General features: G+C 37.7%; 1 protein-coding gene across 5 annotated transcripts in view; it reads left to right on the top strand.

The window, feature by feature from the left end:
• The window catches only part of sptbn2 (spectrin, beta, non-erythrocytic 2), an 89,795-nt gene that overhangs the window by 7,579 nt on the left and 56,311 nt on the right, over positions 1–25,905 (top strand). For 3 of the 5 annotated variants that reach the window (XM_061898280.1, XM_061898279.1, XM_061898282.1), the window contains exon 2: positions 10,043–10,230. In XM_061898280.1, the coding sequence (XP_061754264.1) occupies positions 10,074–10,230 (157 nt within the window). In that variant the 5' untranslated portion in view covers positions 10,043–10,073. Of the gene's footprint in view, positions 1–10,042; positions 10,231–21,906; positions 22,523–25,905 lie in introns of those variants that run through there. The other 2 variants (XM_061898284.1, XM_061898281.1) reach the window with 1 other exon arrangement.

Genomic DNA, 25,905 nt, shown 5'->3' with positions numbered 1-25,905 from the left:
AACTGCATGAACAAATAGTCAAACAGTTTAAAAACAACGTTTCTCAAAGTGCAATTGCAAGAAATTTAGGAATTTCAACATCTACGATCCATAATATCATCAAAAGGTTCAGAGAATCTGGAAAAATCACTCCACATAAGCGGCATGGCCGGAAACCAACATTGAATGACCGTGACCTTCAATCCCTCAAAAACCGACATCAATCTCTAAAGGATAACACCACATGGGCTCAGGAACACTTTAAAAAACCACTGTCACTAAGTACAGTTCGTCGCTACATCTGTAAGTGCAAGTTAAAGCTCTGCTATGCAAAGCGAAAGCCATTTATCAACAACATCCAGAAACGCCGTCGGCTTCTCTGGGCCCGAGATCATCTAAGATAGACTGATGCAAAGTGGAAAAGTTTTCTGTGGTCTGACGAGTCCACATTTCAAATATATTTTGTAAATATTTGACATTGTGTCATCCGGATCAAAGGGGAAGCGAACCATCCAGACTGTTACCGACGCAAAGTTCAAAAGCCAGCATTTGTGATGATATTGGGGTGCATTAGTGCCCAATGCATGGGTAACTTAATCATGTGAAGGCATCTTTAATGCTGAAATGTACATACAGGTTTTGGAACAACATATGCTGCCATCTCAGCGCCGTCTTTTTCATGGACGCCCCGGCTTTTTTCAGCAAGACAATGCCAAACCACATTCAGCACGTGTTACAACAGCATGGCTACGTAAAAAAGAGTGCGGGTACTTTCCTGGGCCTCCTGCAGTCCAGACCTGTCTCCCAACGAAAATGTGTGGCGCAATATGAAGCGTAAAATACGACAGCGGAGACACCGGACTGTTGAATGACTGAAGCTCTACATAAAACAAGAATGGCAAAGAGTTCCACTTTCAAAGCTTCAACAATTACTTTCCTCAGTCCCCAAACGTTCGAGTGTTCTTAAAAGAAAAGGTGATGTAACACAGTGGTGAACATGCCCTATCCCAAATACTTTGGCACGTGTTGCAGCCATGAAATTCTAAGTTAATTATTATTTGCAAAAAAAATTATAATGTTTATGAGTTGGAACTGCAGTCCTGGGTTCAAATCCAGGCTCGGAATCTTTCTGTGTGGAGTTTGCATGTTCTCCCCGTGAATGCGTGGGTTCCCTCCGGGTACTCCGGCTTCCTCCCACTTCCAAAGACATGCACCTGGGGATAGGTTGATTGGCAACACTAAATTGGCCCTAGTGTGTGAATGTGAGTGTGAATGTTGTATGTCTATCTGTGTTGGCCCTGCGATGAGGTGGCGACTTGTCCAGGGTGTACCCTGCCTTCCGCCCGATTGTAGCTGAGATAGGCGCCAGCGCCCCCCGTGACCCCGAAAGGGAATAAGCGGTAGAAAATGGATGGATGGATGGATGAGTTGGAACATCAAATATCTTGTCTTGGTAGTGCTTCCAATTGAATATGGGTTGAAAAGGATTTGCAAATCATTGTATTCCGTTTATATTTACATCCAACACAATTTCCCAACTCATATGGAAACGGGGTTTGTATATGTATGTGTATATATATTTGTATATATTTATGTATATATGTATAGATACATAAGTGTATATATTTGTGTATATACTATGTTTGTATATATAAATAAAATGTGTAAATAAACTGTATACAAAGATGTATAAATACATATGTATACACACGTGTATATACACATGCATTCGCATATATACACACATATACACAGTGTATGTATGTATATATGTATGTTTATATATGATGGCCGGATGGATGGATGTATAGGTATGTATATATGTATAAATACATATACAGTATATGTGTATATATGATCAAAATGTGTATATATATGTGTGTGAGTGTGTGTGTATACATACATATATATGCGCATGTACATATATATGTATATAGATATGTGTGTATATGTATGTTTCTTATATGTATGTTTATGTATGTATAAAAATACATATATGTGTGTATAGACAAACCCCGTTTCCATATGAGTTGGGAAATTGTGTTAGATGTAAATATAAACTGAATACAATGATTTGCAAATCCTTTTCAACCCACATTCAATAGAATGCACTACAAAGACAAGATATTTGATGTTCAAACTCATAAACTATATATTTTTTTGCAAATAATAATACACTTAGAATTTCATGGCTGCAACACGTGCCAAAATAGTTGGGAAAGGGCATGTTCACCACTGTGTTACATCACCTTTTCTTTTAACAACACTGAATAAAAGTTTAGGAATTGAGGAAACTAATTGTTGAAGCTTTGAAAGAGGAATTCTATCCCATTCTTGTTTTATGTAGAGCTTCAGTCGTTCAACAGTCCGGGGTCTCCGCTGTCGTATTTTATGCTTCATAATGCGGCACACATTTTCAATGGGAGACAGGTCTGGACTGCAGGCGGGCCAGGAAAGTAGCCACACTCTTTAAGAAGCCACGCTGTTTTAACACTTGTCTTGCTGATATAAGCAGGGGCGTCCATGATAACGTTGCTTGGATGACAACATATGTTGCTCCAAAACCTGTATGGACCTTTCAGCATTAATAGTGCCTTCACAGATGTGTAAGTTACCCATGCCTTGGGCACTAATACACCCCCAAACCATCACAGATGCTGGCTTTTGAACTTTGCGCCTATAACAATCTGAATGGTTATTTTCCTCTTTGTTCTGGAGGACACCACGCCCTCTGTTTCCAAATATAATTTGAAATGTGGACTCGTCAGACCACAGAACACCTTTCCACTTTGCATCAGTCCATCTTAGGTGAGCTCGGGCCCAGCCAAGCCGGCGGCGTTTCAGGATATTGTTGATGAATGGGTTTGGATTTGCATAGTAGAGTGTTAACTTGCCCTTACAGATGTAGCGACCAACTGTAGTTACTGACAGTGGTTTTATGAAGTGTTCCTGAGCCCATATGGTGATATCCTTTACACACTGATGTCGGTTTTTGATGCAGTACTGCCTGAGGGATCAAAAGTCTGTAATATCATCGGTTACGTGCAGTGATTTCTCCAGATTCTCTGAACTTTTTGATGATTTTACGGACCGTAGATGGTAAAATCCCTAAATCCTTGCAATAGCTTGTTGAGAAATGTTGTTCTAAAACTGTTCGACAATTTGAATAGAAAGTGGTGACCCTCACCCCATCCTTGTTTGGGAATTGCTTAGCATTTCATGGAAGCTGCTTTTATACCCAATCATCAATCAATCAATCAATGTTTACTTATATAGCCCTAAATCACTAGTGTCTCAAAGGGCTGCACAAACCACAACACAAACCACTATGTCACGTGTTGCTGGCATCAAATTCTAAAGTTAATGATTATTTGCAAAAAAAAAAAATGTTTAGCAGTTTGAACATCAAATATGTTGTCTTTGTAGCATATTCAACTGAATATGGGTTGAAAATTATTTGCAAATCATTGTACCCCACCTTCCACCCGATTGTAGCTGATATAGGCGCCAGCGCCCCCCGGGGCCCCAAAAGGGAATACGCGGTAGAAAATGGATTGATGGATGGATGTATTCCGTTTATATTTACATCTAACACAATTTCCCAACTCATATGGAAACAGGGTTTGTATAAATGTGTGTATATGTATATACTGTGTGTGTGTGTGTGTGTATACATGTATATGTATGTGTATATATATATATATATATATATACACATATCCATGTTAATACATATTTTCTATTTTTCCGCACTTGTCTGGTACGGCCCCAAAGATTGACTGGTTGAACGGGAACGATGGTTTGGCGACCACTGTTCTAGCATATTGTTTTTCATTTATTTAAATATATGTCAATGGGTAGCATTGATTTGAGATACATGTGTTTTTAGTTGAGAGCTCTGTCACAGAACCAATCAAACAAGTAAATCAAGGTACAGTACTACTCTAATTAATCGATTTCACACTGTCGCTGAATCAATTGCAGCAGTGTTTGACAGTATTTACCTCTTCTTTGCTAATTTGCTTCAAATCTTGTCAGATTGTGAGGACATCGCGTGTCCTCTTGAGTTCACCCCTTAGTTATATTGAGGTCTCGGCTCTGGCAAATGTTTACTCTTGACTTTGGGGTTGTTGTCCTACTGAAGTGTTCCTGAGCCCATATGGTGATATCCTTTACACACTGATGTCGGTTTTTGATGCAGTACTGCCAGAGGGATCAAAAGTCTGTAATATCATCGCTTACGTGCAGTGATTTCTCCAGATTCTCTGAACTTTTTGATGATTTTACGGACCGTAGATGGTAAAATCCCTAAATCCTTGCAATAGCTTGTTGAGAAATGTTGTTCTAAAACTGTTCGACAATTTGAATAGAAAGTGGTGACCCTCACCCCATCCTTGTTTGGGAATTGCTTAGCATTTCATGGAAGCTGCTTTTATACCCAATCATCAATCAATCAATCAATGTTTACTTATATAGCCCTAAATCACTAGTGTCTCAAAGGGCTGCACAAACCACAACACAAACCACTATGTCACGTGTTGCTGGCATCAAATTCTAAAGTTAATGATTATTTGCAAAAAAAAAAATGTTTAGCAGTTTGAACATCAAATATGTTGTCTTTGTAGCATATTCAACTGAATATGGGTTGAAAATTATTTGCAAATCATTGTACCCCACCTTCCACCCGATTGTAGCTGATATAGGCGCCAGCGCCCCCCGGGGCCCCAAAAGGGAATACGCGGTAGAAAATGGATTGATGGATGGATGTATTCCGTTTATATTTACATCTAACACAATTTCCCAACTCATATGGAAACGGGGTTTGTATAAATGTGTGTATATGTATATACTGTGTGTGTGTGTGTGTGTGTGTATACATATATATGTATATGTATATATATATATATATATATATATATATATATATATCATATATATGCACATATCCATGTTAATACATATTTTCTATTTTTCCGCACTTGTCTGGTACGGCCCCAAAGATTGACTGGTTGAACGGGAACGATGGTTTGGCGACCACTGTTCTAGCATATTGTTTTTCATTTATTTAAATATATGTCAATGGGTAGCATTGATTTGAGATACATGTGTTTTTAGTTGAGAGCTCTGTCACAGAACCAATCAAACAAGTAAATCAAGGTACAGTACTACTCTAATTAATCGATTTCACACTGTCGCTGAATCAATTGCAGCAGTGTTTGACAGTATTTACCTCTTCTTTGCTAAATTGCTTCAAATCTTGTCAGATTGTGAGGACATCGCGTGTCCTCTTGAGTTCACCCCTTAGTTATATTGAGGTCTCGGCTCTGGCAAATGTTTACTCTTGACTTTGGGGTTGTTGTCCTACTGAAATATGAAACTCCTCTTTAGTTTTCTGGAAAATATCCTAACACCGGGACTTTTTTGTTGGTATTTGGAACTGTAAGAAAAACAACCCTTCAAAAATGTAATGCTTCAAATGTAAGGTGTTTTACTACTGGTGGCTGTTCTTGCTGAGCTGTTTCTGAAACCATAACTAGTGAATAATCATTCTGCTTGACTAGTACATGCAGCCTATTTCTTACTAAAATATATACCTGTCAGGTTCCTTTGTGGGGATGAAGAAGTGTGTTAGACCAGTGGTCCCCAACCACGGATTGGTACTGGGCCGCACAAGAAATAAAAAAAATAAAAATAAATAAAATTATTATTTTTTTGATTATTAAATCAACATAAAAACACAATATATACATTATATATCAACTGATAGATCAATACAGTCTGCAGGGATACAGTCCGTAAGCACACATGATTGACAAATTTTCTAGCGTTGACCGGTCCGCAGCTACAAAAATGTAGGGGACCACTGTATTAGACCATACTGTAGTCCACAGTTGGACAGTGGCTGCGTAGTTGGCCAATGTACACAGACAATGTCATTTCCTGCGGACGACTGATTGAAGGCCTGATTTACTCTGGTCCTGATTAACACAGTGCATTGGCAAACAGACCAGCTGGACGTAGACAACCAGGTGGGGGTTGCGGGGGTGGTGATGGAGGAGGAAGAAGGAGGGGTGACAAAGACGGAGACGGAAAGAATGGTGGAGCTGCCCGTCACGCCGCTGGCTCTGCTCTGCTTTCGGATTGCGCTACCCCACAATAGGCTGACACGCGTCTGTCAGGTCAGAGGCCTCAGTTCAGCCCCCGAGGCACCGCCTGATGTCCCACTTCCACTTTGTAGAAGCACCACCCTTAATGTTGTCACGTCCAGCATCAAATGTGTGCTTATATAATAAAACATCAAATAATATGTGTCTAATACACATAGTATAGTTGAAATGTGGGGTTTGCTGATATATCACAGTCACATTCTGAACATGTCTTTTGTCGTAAAATTGTGGATTAACCCCCAAGCGGATTTTCTTTTATGATCCCCTTTTACGCCCCCTTTTTATTGAGCATCTGCGTCTCTGACCATCCGTGCAATTCCTTATCCTTATAATATAAACGAGCTGCATAGACAAGACCCTGCATTAGCTTCAGGGTGTGCATCTGGTCACTCTAGAAGTTTTTTCATTTTGGAAATATTGTCCTCCAGAGGATACCGCCTGGCCACACCTTCTTGGGATTGTTACTATTTTCTGCTATAATATGGCGGCTTGTGTTATTGAGCAGCTCCACATTGTGTGCCAAATCCCTCTGTTTTACAGTTTCATGGTGAGTGGGTGGATTGAGTGTGGGTTTTCCAGGCAGTGTGTACCAGTGGCGATTGTGGTGACAAGTGTAGTAGGTCAGCACGGTTTGTGTGTGTGTTGTGGTTTCATGCCACTGTATTGTATGGGCAAGTGTATGAGCAGTGGCTTGTATCATAGTAGGTCAAGGGATTGTTTGTCTCATCCATTGAGGAGAGATTAACACAGACACTGAGCAAGACCCCTTCATACTTGTAACAAGGACTGGATTGGCCTCTATTTGCCAAACTACCTTCACCTCATTGCACCCCAGGCACCCACGATTAGACACTCCCAAAAACACTTTTTAATGAACTTGATCACTCTACTGCATGTCTGGGTTAAAGTCAACATTTATTTAGCACTCCCTATCACCTCTATAATTATACGTTGGAATCTTATTTAATAGAGCCGCTGGAGCTTTTAAGAACAATATTGTTGTGTATTAATGCAGCGCAGTGTTTATTATATATTCATTTAGTTGTAGCAGCCCGCCACAAATACATTTGAACCTCCTCAAGTGTATTTATTTATTTTTTAGATTTACCTTTACAGGGAGGTAACACCTCATATTCCTTGTTATATGTGTAAACTAGGGGTGACTAAAGTGCATCTTGTGTGCTATTCTTTAGTCCTGTGGTACATTGTACAGGTAAAAGGACCACAAAAAAATTCGAAACTAGACCACATTTTTCTAGATGATACAAATACATTTTGATTATCCTAAAAAGTTAAACAAGCAATAAAAATAAAATGGACTATTAATTGCCGTTGGCAAAGATTGCATTAATTAATATAAACATTTTGAAGGGCAGTTTTTTCCCTATTTGAAAAAACAGGGTCAGGTGTTTTTTTTTTGTTTTTTTTTGCCGTCACATTCTCGCAAAGTTTGTTCGTGTTGATGAGCAAATCTTGCTCTTTTGGTCTGAAGATGGAATATTCCCACAACGGTACATTTGGCTTTGTAATCATCTTTTCTCAGCAAAATTATCGAGTTGAATTTCATTCATTGTTTGATTATTGACTTATTTATTATCAGCCCAGGCCTAGCAAAAAAGTATAGTGTAGTGACAGAAAGTACTTGATACTTGTGCCAGGCGATATGGACGAAAAAGTATATCTCGATATATTTTTACTTAAACTCGATATTCGATATATATCTTAATATATTTTCTGGTGAAAGTATACATATAAAGATACAAATTTTTGAGCGAGATTCACTGAAATTGAAGTGAATAACAGCTGTACTGTAAACAGTCAGTGGCACTTTTATTAACCCAGTTAGTCAAGATGGGAATTAACAGCACAGAAAAGAAACTGTTCAAGTAGCACCTAATTACATAACATAATAGAAAAATCTTCTTTCTGCGTAAAATAAATAACATAGCTTTGCAAGTGATACATTTTTGGCCACATTTCTCTTGCGAAACTCGAGAACAGTTTTGATTTTGGCTTACATGGTAAACAACTCAAATTAATGTTTTATCCAGACGCATACATTTGTCCAAATGTGGCCAAGAAGACACATTGTGGGTTTCCTGGACATCGTCTCCATCGCTAAAAAAAAATCTAAAGAAGAGAATCCCTCTGCCATCTTCCACTAGTTTTTACTATAGAAATCGCTCCTCTCTCCTACTACTCTCGTGGTCATTTGGAATGTCTGTTGGGATTTCCCTTCCTGGTTTGATAACCCGCCCTATCTTGTCTCTAATTGGCCTAATCTCAACCAATCGTGACTTGTCATAGTAAACAACCAGTCATGGATGTTCTTATACAAGCATGTCTTGGAAGGAGAAAGGGGAGGGGTTTACTAGCCCCTGAGATCGAGTGAGGAGCGGGGGAGAACAGGAAACACAACAAATTAGAGACGTTTGGTCATTATAACCTGAATTAAATGATACCGATATTACGATATTTTCTTAATTCATATCTTGTTTAAAAATATATTGATATAACTTACAAACTCGATATATTGCCCAATTCTACTTGATACTAATAAAAACATCAAGATTTGTATTTCAATATATGTGGCCAGTTATACTAATTAATTCCTCACCACAAATAGATTGCAGTACTAAGTGAAACACTGATGTGTTTAATGGCACTCATGATATGTTTTTTTATTTCAATATAATGTGATGTGAAAAGTTGGGGGATGTTGATGTGGGGAAGGGGTGGAGGTGTTACGTCTTCACTAATCCCTGCTTTTAGTTCCTATTCACAGCCACTCTTTAATCTCCTGCTAATAAGATTTTAAAGCCTTTATTGTATTTTTTTATAGCCACAAGGTTTTACTTGACTGTGCATTATTGAAGTTTACTTTTGCCATCACATTTGCATCTATTGCATTCAAAACTGGGCTATCAGTGTCCATTTAAAAGCCGTATTGTTAGCTTGAATTACAATAGCTAAAAATAAAGTTGTTGAGCGAATGGTTTTATTTTTCAACACCTACCCGCTTGTCATTATAAAAATGCAATCTAAGGTATTCTTTCTTTGGCTTCATTCTTTAAAAGTGCAGAGTTATGCCATTCTTTTTGTTTATCTTGCAAAAACTGAACCGGACTGATTACACTTGATTGATAGTTAATAGGTATTATGAGTGCAGTATTTGTATTGGAATAATAAAGGGAGCTGAAATACATTAAGTATGAGTATGTCCTCCTGAGAGCTTGCAGTGTCTGCTGCACTAAACGTTTGTGTTTTGCATAACAGGAAAAGTGTAACTCGAACAAAGGAAATAAACCAAAAATAAATGTCCATTATAGAGGACGCTGGTTCTCAGTAAGATATACAATCAAAGGGCAGTCAGATCGCTCCTGAATCATTTTTATGCCATCCTCAGTATTTGCATGTACTGCACACACAACAAACAAGTATTAGTAAAGTACATAAGTGGGGTTTAATCCTTTGGAGAGTTCCAATTGAGCATTCATGCACTAAGATTCGATTCAATATTTCTTTGTTTGTCCTGCTATACCTAGATTTTTGACTATACTATTCCCTTGCAAACACATTTTGCACTTTCTGGTAGTGTGTGTTGGGTGATCCAGTGGATATTTGCAACTCTGACATAATAAATAATCCACAATTGAATTGCCACAGTAGAGGATACTGGTTCACAGCGGAATATGCCCTTTTGGGTTTAACGACATCTGCATCCAAAAGCAAATGCCTAATTACATAACATTGCTAGCTAGTTGTGCAGTGACAGCTAATGTAATGCAGAATATAAAGCTAGAGTGGAGCTGTCATCTTTAGCTCTTCTCCACCATCCTCCCCTGTGTGCACTGACTTTGGTGTGTGTGCTCCTTTTGTGTGTTTTTTGACTTTAGTTTGGATGAGTTTTCATTTTGCCTGGACACCATGAGCACCATCTCGCCAACAGACTTTGACAGCTTGGAGATCCAGCAGCAATACAATGACATCAACAACCGCTGGGACCTGGCAGCAGAAACCGATTGGGACAATGAAAACAGTTCTGCACGACTGTTCGAGCGCTCGCGCATCAAGGCTCTCGCAGGTATGGTTTAATGTATTGAATTTGCATTCGAGCAGTTGCATTACAGTATTGTGCAAAAAGGACTACATAGGTTGTTTTCTATATTGATGGAAACCCTTTCCTGGTCACATCCTTGAAATAGCGTACAATCTATCATTAACTAATGTTCTCTGATGGGGCTGCTGATTAGGTGGCCTTTTTTTCAACCACATTTGCTTTCGCTTTGATGAACAATCATGGTTGCATGTGATATAACCTATTACCAAATGTGCTCTGTGTCAGTAAGTTAAAAAGCTCCCGCCACCACTCAAACCTTTACCATGGGGTGTCCACTTGTCATTGGATCACTCAGGGTGCATGTGAAGTCTGTTCAGATTTGGAATTCTGTTTTTTTTTTTTTTGTGTGACATTTTACAACTTTAGTAGTACAGCTGCTGTCTAAAAGCTAAAAAAATAATGTATGTAAGAATGGAGGGCTTTTGTGATAAGTGGCTGTGATTTAGTAACATTTGGGCTTAAATAGACACTCGGGCAAAGTGTCTATTTACAGCTTTAATATGTGATTAAAGAACATTTTGAAAACATTGTAGTCGACATAATCCAACTCTTGTACTCTGGTATAGGTACCAAATTCGGCAGACTTAACACCGGCTCAAACAATTGGCAGGCAAACAACCTCTTAGCGGCACTCAGAGCGGACTGAGTCAGCCTGACTCTAGGTAATGTTGCAATTTTCAATACCAACAAAGCAAATATGCCTGATAGAAAACACTTTAAGGTACAGTAAGTCTCCACTTTTCAAAATGCGCTAGCATCATGCTTTTTTACATTACATTTGCATTAGATATGCTACTGATTAGCAGTAGCGATTTTATATGGTGTTTTTTCAACAACTCTAAATTAGATAATGACAACTACAATGAACATGCAGGTTACAATCTAACAGCTGGTGTGAAATAAGTACAATACTTACAGTAAAAACACTTTTTAGGGCTCAAGAATGGACTAAATTCAACTTAATTGCTTAAAACTACTCTTTAACTAGGCAACACACTGTTGCCGATACACTACTGTACTGTCGTCAAACGTCTTGAAATTTTGGACACCCCTGACTTAAACTTTCTTGTTGACAAGCTTTCAGCGACCTTAATTTGGCACCACAATAAATAAGCAACTGTTGAAATTTTGAAATGTTAAAACTGTGCTGAAAGGGGGTGGGGGCGATCAAAGACTAATAGTAATCTGAAAAAATCTAATTAGGCTGTGCAATTTGTGGGGCTAATGTAATTCCGCGTAGCCCAAGAGATGCAATCTTAACATTATAGGACACGCCAGAAAAAGATTCAAAAGGAGGGCAAAGTCAGGGTGCTGTGATGTCAATACACCCCAATGAAAAAATGGTGTGCCATCACTTTTTTTCTATTTTCACTGAGGCGAAGTGATTAAAAAACACTTATACATGCATGTGCTCAATAGATCTTCTAACGTGAGTGATTGCAAGTGCATCTCACTTTGCTGCTTATTCCATTGAAAGCTTTAACTAAGATGGCTAAAATTGAAATCTGTGTTGTTCTCTTGGGCCTGTTTAGTGTGTAATTGTTTTTTTAACTGCCTTGTTTACCTCTCTGTGAAAATAGACTTGATCATGTACGGTCTAGTCATAACAAGTTACAGTATTGCAGAGAACCCAGCAGAGGGGAGCAGCAAGCAAGAACGCGCACAGCAGCATGTGTTACAAAAAAGTGACTGCAGCTGTTCTAGTTAATAATGGTCATATGCTGTACACAGGGGTCACCAACCTTTTTGAAAACCAAGAGGTACTTCTTGGGTACTGATTAATGCGAAGGGCTACCAGTTTGATACACACTTAAATAAATCGCCAGAAATAGCCAATTTGCTCAATAAATCTATATATGTAAAAAAATGGGTATTTCTGTCTGTCATTCTGTCATACATTTCTTTTCCTTTTACGTAATGTTTTTTGTAGAGAATAAATGATGAAAAAAACACTTAATTGAACGGTTTAAAAGAGGAGAAAACACGTAAAAAATGAAAATAAAATTTTGAAACATAGTTTATCTTCAATTTCGACTCTTTAAAATTCAAAATTCAACCGAAAAAAAGGAAGAAAAAAACTAGCTAATTCGAATCTTTTTGAAAAAATTAAAAAAAATAATTAATGAAACATCATTAGTAATTTTTCCTGATTAAAATAAATTTTAGAATTTAATGACATGTTTTAAATAGGTTAAAATCCAGTCTGCACTTTGTTAGAATATATAACAAATTGGACCAAAGACAAATCATTATTTCTTCTAGATTTTCCAGAACAACATTTTAAAAAATAAATTCAAAAGACTTTGAAATAAGATTTAAATTTGATTCTACAGATGTTCTAGATTTGCCAGAATATATATTTTTTAATTTTAATCATAATAAGTTTGAAGAAATATTTCACAAATATTCTTCGTCGAAAAAACAGAAGCTAAAATGAAGAATTAAATTAAAATGTATTTATTATTCTTTACAATAAAATAAATAAATTTACTTGAACATTGATTTGAATTGTCAGGAAAGAAGAGGAAGGAATTTAAAAGGTAAAAAGGTATATGTGTTTAAAAATCCTAAAATCATTTTGAAGGTTGTATTTTTTCTCTAAAATTGTCTTTCTGAAAGTTATAAGAAGCAAAGTAAAAACTTAAATTACTTAAACAAGTGAAGACCAAGTCTTTAAAATATTTTATTGGATTTTCCAATTCTATTTGAGTTTTGTCTCTCTTAGAATTAAAAATTTTGAGCAAAGCGAGACCAGCTTGCTAGTAAATAAATACAATTTAAAAAATAGAGGCAGCTCACTGGTAAGTGCTGCTATTTGAGCTATTTTTAGAACAGGCCAGCGGGCTACTCATCTGGTCCTTACGGGCAACCTGGTGCCCGCGGACACCGCGTTGGTGACCCCTGCTGTACACTTACGATACAAGGAGATTCCTCTACTTATATCCCATATGTTGCATAACCATCTGTTTTGACGCCGATATCATAGATGGCACATACTGTGAATCCGCTAAGTCAGAGGGCTGTTCTACTCATACTTTTTGTCACTTGCTTAAGTACCACCCAAAAAGTGTGCACGCCAACGTGAATACTTGTAATACCATGTCTGGTAGACAAGTACAGGCTTGATGTCCACATTCTTTGACATACTGTGGTAACTGACTTTCTCTTGGGCAAGGTCCCACCCACCTTTTTACAACTTACAAGACCTGGATCCTGTATGCACGCTGCTGCTTCGTCCCTCATTCAGACTCCCTGTGTTTTGTTCGGGTTCTTGTACAGAAGTCCCTTTTATCTTAGTTGTACCTTTTCTAGTTGACATAGAAGTCCAACTGAGTGATTATGAAGTCTCCTGAGAAATCAACTGTGCTTTCTTCTGGGGAATCCACTAAGTGTGTTTCTATTGTTTGCTCTCACTCCGCTCTTTTAAAGCAGCAGTGTTTTACAGTACAGAAAATTGACATCTTAATGTATTCTTTCATTCTGCCCTTGCAGCCAGATATCACGTGCTTTCAGAGGATGGAAAATGGTCAAAAAATGCTTTATTTACAAGAAAACTTTACTTTATTCAAGTATTCAAAATGAAGGGAATCTGTGTTTAATTTTAGTGTTTGTAAAGTATTTTAGTATTTAAGCCTCAACTTTTCTTAAACGTCTTACTGTTACCTGACTATAAGGAATCTCTCCGATTTGCAATGGATTCAATTCCATCCATCCATCCATCCATCCATCCATTTTCTACCGCTTATTCCCTTTGCGGGGGGCACTGGTGCCTATCTCAACTACAATTGGGCGTAAGGCGGTTTACACCCTGGACAAGTTGCCCTCATCGCAGGGCCAACACAGATAGACAGACAACATTCACACACTAGGGCCAATTTAGTGTTGCCAATCAACCTATACCCAGGTGTATGTCTTCGGAGGTGGGATGAAACCGGAGTACCCGGACATGCAAACTCCACACAGAAAGATCCTGGGCCCGGGATTGAACCCCAGACTACTCAAAACCTTCGTATTGTGAGGCTGACGCACTAACCCCACTTCCACCGCGAAGCCCCGGATTCAATTCCACTTCCTGTAAATACAAATTGAATTCCAATTGAACATCCTGTGGGATGTGGTATATTTAATTTAAATTCCATTTTTTCAAAATAATTTAATTCAATTTCAAATTTCAGAATTTAGGATTAGTGTTGGCAAATTGATGACTCTGTAAGTATACTTAGCAATAGGAATGTTGCGATGGTGGTTTTATTCTGCAGATTTTAATACAGTAATCCTTGATTGATATCGATTGATACCAATACTGATACCCATAAAATGTATTAACTCTGCATTTGTCAATGTATTTATGGTGAGTGCTGTTGACAGTTTAACAATGTCCTGTTGATAGTTTACCAATGTCAACACAATATTTGAATTAGTGATTTATTCTATTTTTTTGCATACAATTGTTTGAGCAATATCTAAATAAAAGTACAAACTACTATCCAATACTCATTTAAATAATTAGTTTTTTGCCCTCAAAGTCCTCTTGTGTCCAGGGGATTAGTCCCTGAGTTTGTAAACATTAACAAAACAGCAAAAATATTTTGAGAATATAAAAATGATGACTATATACTCTACTATCGATTATATACTAATACTACCCATAGTACTGTATATATAAATGGTCTGTATTTATATAGCGCTTTACTATACCTGATATTATACCCATTCTCACACACATTCACACACTGAAGGCAATAACCACGACCCATCAGGACCAAGGTGGGTAAAGTGTCTTGCCTAAGGACACGATGGCTGTGACTAGGATGGTGCAAGCTGGATACAAACCAGGAACCGTCAAGTTGCGAGCACAACCACTCTACCATCTGAGCCACGCTGCCCCGAATAATGGGTCGATTCGCCCTTCTTTTACGTGCTGACACACCAACAATTGATGTTATTTTATCCTCTCTAGAGCAGGGGTTACCAACGCGGTGCCCGCGGGCAGCAGGTTGCCCGTAAGGACCAGATGAGTCGCCCGCTGGCCTGTTCTAAAAATAGCTCAAATAGCAGCACTTACCAGTGAGCTGCCTCTATTTTTTAAATTCTCTTTATTTACTAGCAAACTGGTCTCGCTTTGCTCGACATTTTTAAATCTAAGAGAGACAAAACTCGAATAGAATTTGAAAATCCAAGAACATATTCTAAAGACTTGGTCTTCACTTGTTTTAATAAATTCTTTTTTTTTTTTTTACTTTGCTTCTTCAGAAAGACAACTTTAGAGAAAAAATACAACCTTCAAAATGATTTTAGGATTCGTAAACACATATACCTTTTTACCTTTTAAATTCCTTCCTCTTCTTTCCTGACAATTTAAATCAATGTTCAAGTATTATTTTTATTTTTATTGAAAAGAATAATAAATACATTTTAATAATTTAATTCTTCATTTTAGCTTCTGTTTTTTCGACAAAGAATATTTGTGAAATATTTCTTCAAACTTACTAACTATGATTAAAATTCAGAAAAATTATTCTGGCAAATCTAGAAAATCTGTAGAATCAAATTTAAATCTTATTTCAAAGTCTTTTGAATTTCTTTTAAAATTTTTGTTCTGGAAAATCTAGAAGAAATAATGATTCGTCTTTGTTAGAAATATGGCTTGGTCCAATTTTGTTATATATTATAACAAAGTGCACCATGGATTTTAACCTATTTAAAACATAGCATCAAAATTCTAAAATGAATCTTAATCTGGAAAAATTACTAAGGATGTTCCATAAATTGTTTTTAAATTTTTTTCAAAAAGATTTGAATTAGCTAGTTTTTCTCTTCATTTTTTTCGGTTGAATTTTGAATTTTAAAGAGTCGAAATTGAAGATAAACTATGTTTAAAATTAAATTTTCATTTTTTTTGTGTGTTTTCTCCTCTTTTAAATCGTTCAATTAAGATTTTTTTTCATCATTTATTCCCTACAAAAAAACTTCCGTAAATAACACAAAAAATGTACGACGAAATGACAGAAATACCCATTTTTTTCATATCTATAGATATATTTTTTTAAAGGTAAATTGAGCAAATTGGCTATTTCTGGCAATTTATTTAAGTGTGTATCTAACTGGTAGCCCGTCGCATTAATCAGTACCCAAGAAGTAGCTCTTGGTTTCAAAAAGGTTGGTGATCAACGCTCTAGAGTCGTATTAATCTACTTTTTAATTTCCTGTTAACAGCTGATTACTTTCTGCTGCGGTTCCATCTAGACTTCTTAAACTTTACTGAGCACTTTTTGGGGGGGTTGGTCATAGTTAGCCTAGCTATTAAGATACCTGCTCCTGGCTTGCTCCCGGTGTATAACATGTCTAGCCTCACCCTCCTAAGGCATTAAGAAATTATGTTTATTTGCTGTACTGGAGGGGATTATTATAAGCAATGGGGCGCTGCGCCACACTGTGTATAGAGACACATACTGAGCTACTAGCAGCTTGCCAGCCGAGGGACTAAAAATAAATAGTGTCAGCCAGTGGGTATTGACATTTTTGATTGGCATTAAAAGCCATTAATCAGCAATGACAATCACATACTATTTCACCAAATTTTTGCCGATACCGATCAGTGGCCAAACGACAGGAACATCCCTACTAAGCGCGTAATCACAGCCCTCTATTTGCTCTTTGTCAAAACAGCGACAAGCGACAAATCTACTGGAGGCTTTTAAAGGCTGAAATGAAGCCACATATTGCTCTTCTCAAAGAGCACTGGGTGCTGCTGTGGGCACCTCCACAATCTAAAAACACTTACAGGTTTTTCCGTCTTGTTACGTAAAAAAAAACAACAAAATTAAGCGACCTCTATATATATATATATATATATATTTATATATATATATATATATATATATATATATATATATATATACAAACCCCGTTTCCATATGAATTGGTAAATTGTGTTACATATAAATATAAACGGAATACAATGATTTGCAAATCCTTTTTAACCCCTATTCAATTGAATGCACTACGAAGACAAGATACGTATTTGATGTTCAAACTCATAAACTTTATTTTTTTTCTTGCAAATAATAATTAACTTAGAGTTTCATGGCTGCAACACGTGCCAAAGTAGTTGGGAAAGGACATGTTCACCACTGTGTTACATCACCTTTTCTTTTAACAACACTCAATAAACGTTTGGGAACTGAGGAAACTAATTGTTGAAGCTTTGAAAGTGGAATTCTTTCCCATTTTTGTTTTATGTAGAGCTTCAGTCGTTCAACAGTCCGGGGTCTCCGCTGTCGTATTTTATGCTTCATAATGCGCCACACATTTTCGATGGGAGACAGGTCTGGACTGCAGGCTGGCCAGGAAAGTACATGCACTCTTTTTTTACGAAGCCATGCTGTTGTAACACTTGTCTTGCTGAAATAAGCAGGGACGTCCATGATAACGTTGTTTGGATGACAACATATGTTGCTCCCAAACATGTATGGACCTTTCAGCATTAATGGTGCCTTCACAGATGTGTAAGTTACCCATGCCTTGGGCACTAATACACCCCCATACCATCACAGATGCTGGCTTTTGAACTTTGCGCCTATAACAATCCGTATGGTTATTTTCCTCTTTGTTCTGGAGGACACCACATCCTCTGTTTCCAGATATAATTTGAAATGCGGACTTGTCAGACCGCAGAACACCTTTCCACTTTTCATCAGTCCATCTTAGGTGAGCTCGGGCCCAGCCAAGCCGGCGGCGTTTCAGGATATTGTTGATAAATGGGTTTGGATTTGCATAGTACAGTTGTAACTTGCACTTACAGATGTGGCAACCACCTGTAGTTACTGACAGTGGTTTTATGAAGTGTTTCTGAGCCCATGTGATGATATCCTTTACACACTGATGTCGGTTTTTGATGCAGTACCGCCTGAGGGATCAAAAGTCCGTCATCTCATAGCTTACGTGCAGTGATTTCTCCAGATTCTCTGAACTTTTTGATGATTTTACGGACCGTAGATGGTAAAATCCCTAAATTCTTTGCAATAGCTCGTTGAGAAATGTTGTTCTAAAACTGTTCGACAATTTGGGAAAGGTGGTACCTTCCTGGCCCGCCTGCAATTCAGACTTGTCTTCCATCGAAAAAGTGTGGCGCATTATGAAGCTTAAAATACGACAGAGGAGACCCCGGACTGTTGAACGACTGAAGCTCTACATAGAACAAGAATGGGAAAGAATTCCCCTTTCAAAGCTTCAACAATTAGTTTCCTGAGTTCCCAAACGTTTATTGAGTGTTGTTAAAAGAAAAGGTGATGTAACACAGTGGTGAACATGCCCTTTCCCAACTACTTTGGCACATGTTGCAGCAATGAAATTCTAAGGTAATTATTATTTGAAAAAAAAAACAAAGATTATAAGTTTTAACATCAAATATTTTGTCTTTGTAGTGCATTCAATTGAATATGGGTTGAAAAGGATTTGCAAATCATTGTATTGTTTTTTATTTACCTGTAACACAATTTACCAACTCATATGGAAACAGGGTTTGTGTATATATATATATATGTATATATATATATATATATATATATATATATATACACATATATATACATATATATATACATATATATGTGTATATATATATATACATATATATATATATATATATATATATATATATATATATATATATATATATATATATATTAGGGGTGGGGAAATTAATGCGTTAATTACGAGTTAACTCATCAATCTATTAACGCCGACAATTATTTTATCGCACATTTGCGTATGTTGTTTACATGCTTTTATTTTGTTAACGCCTTTTCTTAACAAGATGGCGTCGCCCGGACGAGGGGCTCTTGGTAAAGATGGAACATTTGGCAAAAATACCGGACAATTCTGCAAATTTCATGGCTGGCTTACAGCGTCGTCACTCCGGGATCACTTACGACCGCCAGACAATTCTGGATGTGGATAGATCGGGCCGTTTTGGACTGAATGACGCGTGCTTGCTAGACCGGCTAGCTAGCATGGGAATACTTTGCCGGCTACATCCAGCGGCCTGCGAAGCAGCGGAGTATATGTGTTGTCTGTCTATTTATCAATAATGCAGACCAGGAATGTTGGATGAGTTCTTAACGTTTGCTTTCAGAGCGTGCGTGCATATCACAACATACAAGATGCTGTCATGGCGACACAACCTATACCGGGCTACCCCGTCACTCCTGTTGCATGCTGGGTAGGGTAGTTCTTTTTTTCCCTGGCTCATAACATCACAATATAGTACCATGTATAGGATGAGTTCAGTTTATCAAAGCACCAAGCAAACAATCGGAAAATTCCCATCATATCAATTCCTAGATATGGTCATAATTATCTTAAGTGCACTACGCAGAATAAACACAACGGCGTGGCGCAGTGGAAGAGTGGCCGTGCGCAACCCGAGGGTCCCTGGTTCAAATCCCACCTAGTAACAACCTCGTCACGTCCGTTGTGTCCTGAGCAAGACACTTCACCCTTGCTCCTGATGGGTGCTGGTTGGCGCCTTGCATGGCAGCTCCCTCCATCAGTGTGTGAATGTGTGTGTGAATGGGTAAATGTGGAAGTAGTGTCAAAGCGCTTTGAGTACCTTGAAGGTAGAAAAGCACTATACAAGTACAACCCATTTATTTATTTATTAACATTATTAATATTGCTACTACGGATAATTTGATCAAAAAATCCCTAAAACAGCCCACTACCTATAATATAGGTTTTTTAAACATAAGATCCCTGATAAAAAAAAAAAGGTTTCTGCTGTTAATTTAGAAATTTCCTGTTCAGATGTTATGATTGTGGCCCAGAGATTTGTATGTAGATTATATTTATTTTCCATAACAAACAGGATAACTTAAATACCCTGGCAGTGGCAATAAGCTTAATTGTTTGTATTTACATTTTTTGAGTTGATTTTCATAAAATATGCAATTTAACTGCTACTGTTTAACAAGGACTGATTTAAATTGTATTTGAACAACAAATGTTTTGGCGCTTTTGTTCATGTGGGGGAATATTCCAATAAAGGTGCACTACACACTACTTTCGAATTCATTATTGGGCTTTGCGTATACAATGCAGTTAATCGCGATTAATCGGAGAACTAGTGCGATTAACTTCGATTAAAATTTTTAATCGTTGCCCAGCCCTAATATATATATATATATATATATATATATATATATATGTATATTTATTCATGTTTTTTTACTCACTGTGCAAATGCTTATGGCCAATTATACAAATTTGACAATTACATTCCAAATAGACTAGATTGCAGTCTTGTGGGAAAGAACTATGTAGTTCCATGTTGTTCAGTGAACAGGTTTCTCACGTTTTCGTGCTTTGACACACTGCTTCCCTCCTTTCCACCAGAAGCAAGCATGTTCTCTTTGGATCTCATTAAGCGGACCCCCACCCGGACCCTGGCCATCGCCACCGTAAACACAAAGACTCAAAACGCCCAGGGCATTTAATTTTCTAATGAGACCAAACCAGATGTTCCTTGCTCATCAGGATATAGATTTAAAAAAACCAAACAGTCCCTTTTAACACTCTCCCCCCATCCAGAGCAAAGGCCACCAGATGAAGAAAGGTGGTGACCTTAAGTCCTTGCACCCTTTATTGACTTGCGTAATGTTTTGCATGTGTATATATATAATAGTGTGAATGCCACAAGGGTAATGTTAACATGCTAACGATTTCCGGCTAATTTTAATTTTTTTTCGCTAATCCTGCAGTCATTTACCTTAAAGTCGTATAACTTGGTATGTGACACATGCTAACGTTAGCATGCTAAAGTTAATATGTTCACTTTTTTTATTTTTAGATAATTTTGCAACCGTATACCCCAGAGTCACACAACTTCCTACTTGACATATGTTAATTGTTAGCATGCTAACTTTTTTTTGCCATTTTTGCAGAAGATCACCTTTGACTCATTAAACTTGGGACCTCACTCATGCTAACTGTTAGCATGCCAACGTTAGCATTTCAGTTAGTCTCATGCATGTCGCCGGCTTGCGCGATTCAGCCATGGCATTCACACACAATTCCTACAGTAATTGCACAGATTCTAGTCCACATATCTTGTGCGCTGCCTGATTGATGAATGATACTAATTCTATATTTGGCCTTATTAATAAAGAGGCTATCAAATGTGCTAATAAAGTTTGATCTGTAATTATTTTAGTACAATAGCACCCTTCTCTAAATTCCATCCTGAAAGAGAGCCATCATTTTCCAACCGAACAGGATAGCGCTTGTTGTGTTGCTGCTTAACAAGTGCTCTCCCATCTCAAGTGCTTTATCATACTGGTGACCCATTGAACCAAAAAAAGGAAGAATAAACATAGTCTAAGAGAATAATAATAGAGGAAGGAGGAAAGGAAGCACACAGTGAGGCACCGGATAACAACACAATTTTGTGGTTGTGCCTTCTTAGTAGCCCACACACCCTTTTTCTTTCATGGATTTAATGTGAGTAATCTGCCTCCGGTTACTTGGCGCAAACTGCAAAGCACTCCCAATGGTTTAGTCCAGCTCTACTCCTCCCCCTTGGCCGGACACTATTCTTTCATAACTCCTCCCTCAGACACACACCTTATGCAAATGAGCCGAGGAGGGCACAGCAGGCTTTGTTTACACAGCAATCCGACCACAGCCTGTTAGCCTTCGCTGCTGTGTTCTTCTTCAGTAAATGTGAAGGGAGAGCGTTTGTTGGGAGGAATATCGAGCTAGAAGATTGCAACCTTTTTTTAACCCCTACTAGTGTGGTGAAATAGTTCACACAAGGTAAAACAGAGAACATATTGTTCTTCACTTTTGTGTGATTTTACTTTTTTTAAGTAAATATCGCCCTCCCTTGCGTTTTCATTGGACAAAGCAGAGGATTTGAACTTCTTCACGCTCATCTCGTGCCTTACTGATTCATCACATTGTGGGGATTTAGAGGAATTGGTGAACTGAGGCGTTCTGGATATACAAAAGGTTGATCTTCTTTAAAGCCCTTGAAAGGATTTAATGCCGTCTTAAGTGGGCAGGTTCCCTTTGCTGGGCTATGCTGGGGAACCCACGTTTATACTGTATCTGAGAGAAATATCTTGGAGAGAAATCCAACAGCAAAGGGCCATGGAATGGGACCACAGAGAGAGGGAGCCCTGCTTGTCTCCTGCAGCATTTGTCAATCAGGTGCAATATTCCAACATCCTGGAAGGAAGATTCAAACAACTGCAAGGTAAAATCTGTTACAACTTCCCACTGTAACTTGCAGAAAAAAACTTAATTTGTTCTGGCCGCCATAAACATACATTAGGTTTCAGCTCTCTCTCTAACGCAGGTAGCATGAAGCACCTGATTATCAGGCCACCTGTCCTTTTTAGAGCTTGTTACAATGCATGGCCCTGTCTCTGGCCTATATGTGCCCTGAACACACTGCTCACTCCTTACACGACCTGAACACACTGCTCACTCCTTACACCAACCTGAATTCCTTTTTGGTTTGCTATTAGCTTTATTGAGATCAGTGAAGTTTTTCCTGTGGGAAGGGTTTTTTTGAACATGTGTACTGATTAGCATTCTTGTATTGTTGCGTGGATGGTTCTTTTAAGCTGTACACACCTTAGTTTAGGGCCACAAGTAAGTATTCAAGTCGTGTGGTGACATTATAACTATTTTGTTAGTCAGTGGTGTGCATAAATATCTTAGTGTTTGCAAGCTTCCAGACCCTCATTCACTCTTCAGTTGGTTTCTTAAAAGGAGAATCCCTCTTTAGGGGTGAATATAGTCATGCTGAAAGTTTGATATTACTCTATAAAGTTAGAAATCCATTGATAGGATTTTTGCATGTATTCATTCAAGTGGAATATTGTGTCTACAAGTCTGTAAATGTTAAGAGCATGGTGTACATGTGCGCGTACAGGACAGAACTGCAAATATATACTTAAACTCACATGCATCGAGCCTTAGTAGTAGTTCCTTGTATTTCCAGTTTGACTGCACTTGAGACTCATTCTTTGTGTCACTCCTTCATCCTCGCGTTAAGTCATGATATGGGTAGAATTTGCACATGTATGTACATAGTTTAGTGTCTGAGCCTCAACATTTCACACACATAGAATAATTCCTAACATCGTTTTGCATGCGGAGGGTCCCAATGTTTCCAGCTGCTCAGTATTGCCCTGATTAAGATTTATTTTTTAGCTAAATAATGTGTTGCTTCAATGTAGATCAACAAATATTGTTGGTGTATAAATGAAACTAAATTCTGTGTCGTGCTTTGGATTGGAACAGGAGGTGAACAAATCTATTGTAAATTGTTATAAAACAGAAAGGGGCAGAGACTAAATAATCTCTGCTTCTTCATACTCCTTACATTTGTTGGAATGTAGAATTGTAAACATGTAACGTAAACATTGTAACTATGTATAATATAATCCTGTCACTGTCAAGATTCTTACCAATATTCACTGAGAGAAAAAACATTAGCAGTATAACAACTCTAAATAAAAACAATATAAAAATGTTAAGTATTTTCAAGTGTGTTCATTGTTGTACAAACAAAAACAAACACCAATAGCAAAACTACAACTGGTAACAAAAGTGTCAAAACTCAAATCAGGTCGTGATGAAATGGCTATCATGCATATTCTTACAAAGTGGTGTAAGTTTATATATTGTAGATTTGTATTAGTTTGTGTAGCATCCTTTGGTAAAACTGTTAAGAAAAGGAAATCACACCCATTCCTGCAGAAAACAACAATCATTTCTCAGGCCAAAGCCCAAAAAGCATGAGCTAACTCGATGGGAACATTAGTATCTAGGATAACGCAAGTAACTCATTAACAGCAGTTAAAGTAGATAACCGTCAGGAAGTGTGAGCCCCATAGTAAAATTTAAGTCAGTGGGAAAATATTGTTTGTTCTTGCACTCACTGTTTATTTTAACCTGGAAATCATTAAAATAAGAAACTGATTTGCTATTTGGGTATTAATTTTTCACAGTATGCACATTTTTTTAGGTGGTTGTATAATCAATGCAGAAGTGCAAAATCACCACATGGAAGTTTTGTTTTTGGATCAAATTCGAATCCAATTTTTTACTAGCTCCCTTTATCTTCTCTGCCAACGTCTGTGGGCTTTTGGACTCTCACAGCAGTGCCTAATTCTTCCTCACCACAGTGACATTTAGAACTTGATTATGTATTGGAGAGATTATCAACCGCTAAAAATTTACCTATACAGCACATTTCAGTCTTTTTCATTTTGTACTACTGAGTTGTTCTATTGTGAAGTACAATATTATGAGCTGTTTTTAAGCTTCTCATCCTATAAATTTTGTGTAGATACATGGAAGGTCAAGTTTCATACCTACGGTGTTGAAACTTCATATATTGGAAGCTCATACTCAAGAGTCCTGCAGGCTGTATCTCTAGTGTCAGGTTACCTCTGTGAGGGTTCAACGCACACAGGCACACAAATTAAATTTTAAAAAAACTATTTTTGTTTGTACAGTTATACTAACATTGACAGTTTGTTCTTGGAAGTGTGTCACAAGAAAGTGTCCATTTTGGAGATTGTGGGACAATTGCAATGTTGGCGTTCCACCCCCCGTTTTCTGTCCAGATGTTATGGCTAAGAGTTGCCTGTTTCTGTCGCTGTTCCCATGGGATTGGCCTTGGCAAGTCCCTTCCTCCCCTAACTTCCCCATTATCAACTGCAGCTGCAGATGGCACAGAGGGGTGCATTAATTCCCCCCCCCCCCCACCCCCAAAAAAGAAAATCAACTACTTGTTGGTTTTTGCTTCACGTGTGACCTGCAACGGTTAAAAGTGCGGGGGGGAAAACACACATACCTCATGTTGCAAGGAGACAGTTTTACCACAACTGTACTTTCAAAGTCAAAAGCTAAGTGTATGCACTTCCGCTTTCACAGGTTGAGCAGCATGAAGACATGTGCATCTTCGAGTAAAATTCTGCACAAGCCGCCATTATCTTTGTTGTATGTTTTCTGTCATTTGACATTACAACAGACACCATTAGCAGGTTTGTGCAAGAAAGACAGGAAAGGAAGAACAAGGATCTTGATATTTTTATGGTTTGAGTCACTATGGCATCTGTCCACTCCCTGAATCATAATAGAATGCTAAATTCTCCATGAACTAGGAAGTTGGCTTCTTACTATTTAAAAGTTAGATAACTATTTAAAAGTTAGATACTGTATTTATAGTTTGTTACTTTTTTGTTGCTTTGACAGAGGTCTACCCTCCACTAGGCGACAATGTAGTTATTATATATTGTTATGAAATTGCAGAAAAAAATCTAACTGTTGCTACACACGTTTGAACAGTAGGCACATGTGTAAATATGCAACACACAAGCTCAGAGTTTTTATAGTGTGGTCCAGAGAGCCTCCTCACATATAATACAGCTAAAGCCTCCCTTTCGCCCCGATATTTTGAGTTTTCTGTCTCTGACTCTGTTTAATCTCTCATTGTAGAAATTATTTTGACTTTAAATACAACATAATATTTTGGAAATAAAATATTTTTCTTTTTTTTTGTCAAGCTTCTGTGCTTTGAAGTTTTCTGTTGACTTCCAGAGGAAGCATTCTTCATACTTC

Source organism: Nerophis ophidion, linkage group LG04, assembly GCF_033978795.1.
Source record: "Nerophis ophidion isolate RoL-2023_Sa linkage group LG04, RoL_Noph_v1.0, whole genome shotgun sequence".
NCBI classification, from domain to species: Eukaryota; Metazoa; Chordata; class Actinopteri; order Syngnathiformes; family Syngnathidae; genus Nerophis; species Nerophis ophidion.
The sequence above is the reverse complement of the archived record's forward strand: the minus strand, read 5'-3'. Positions and strand labels throughout refer to the sequence as shown.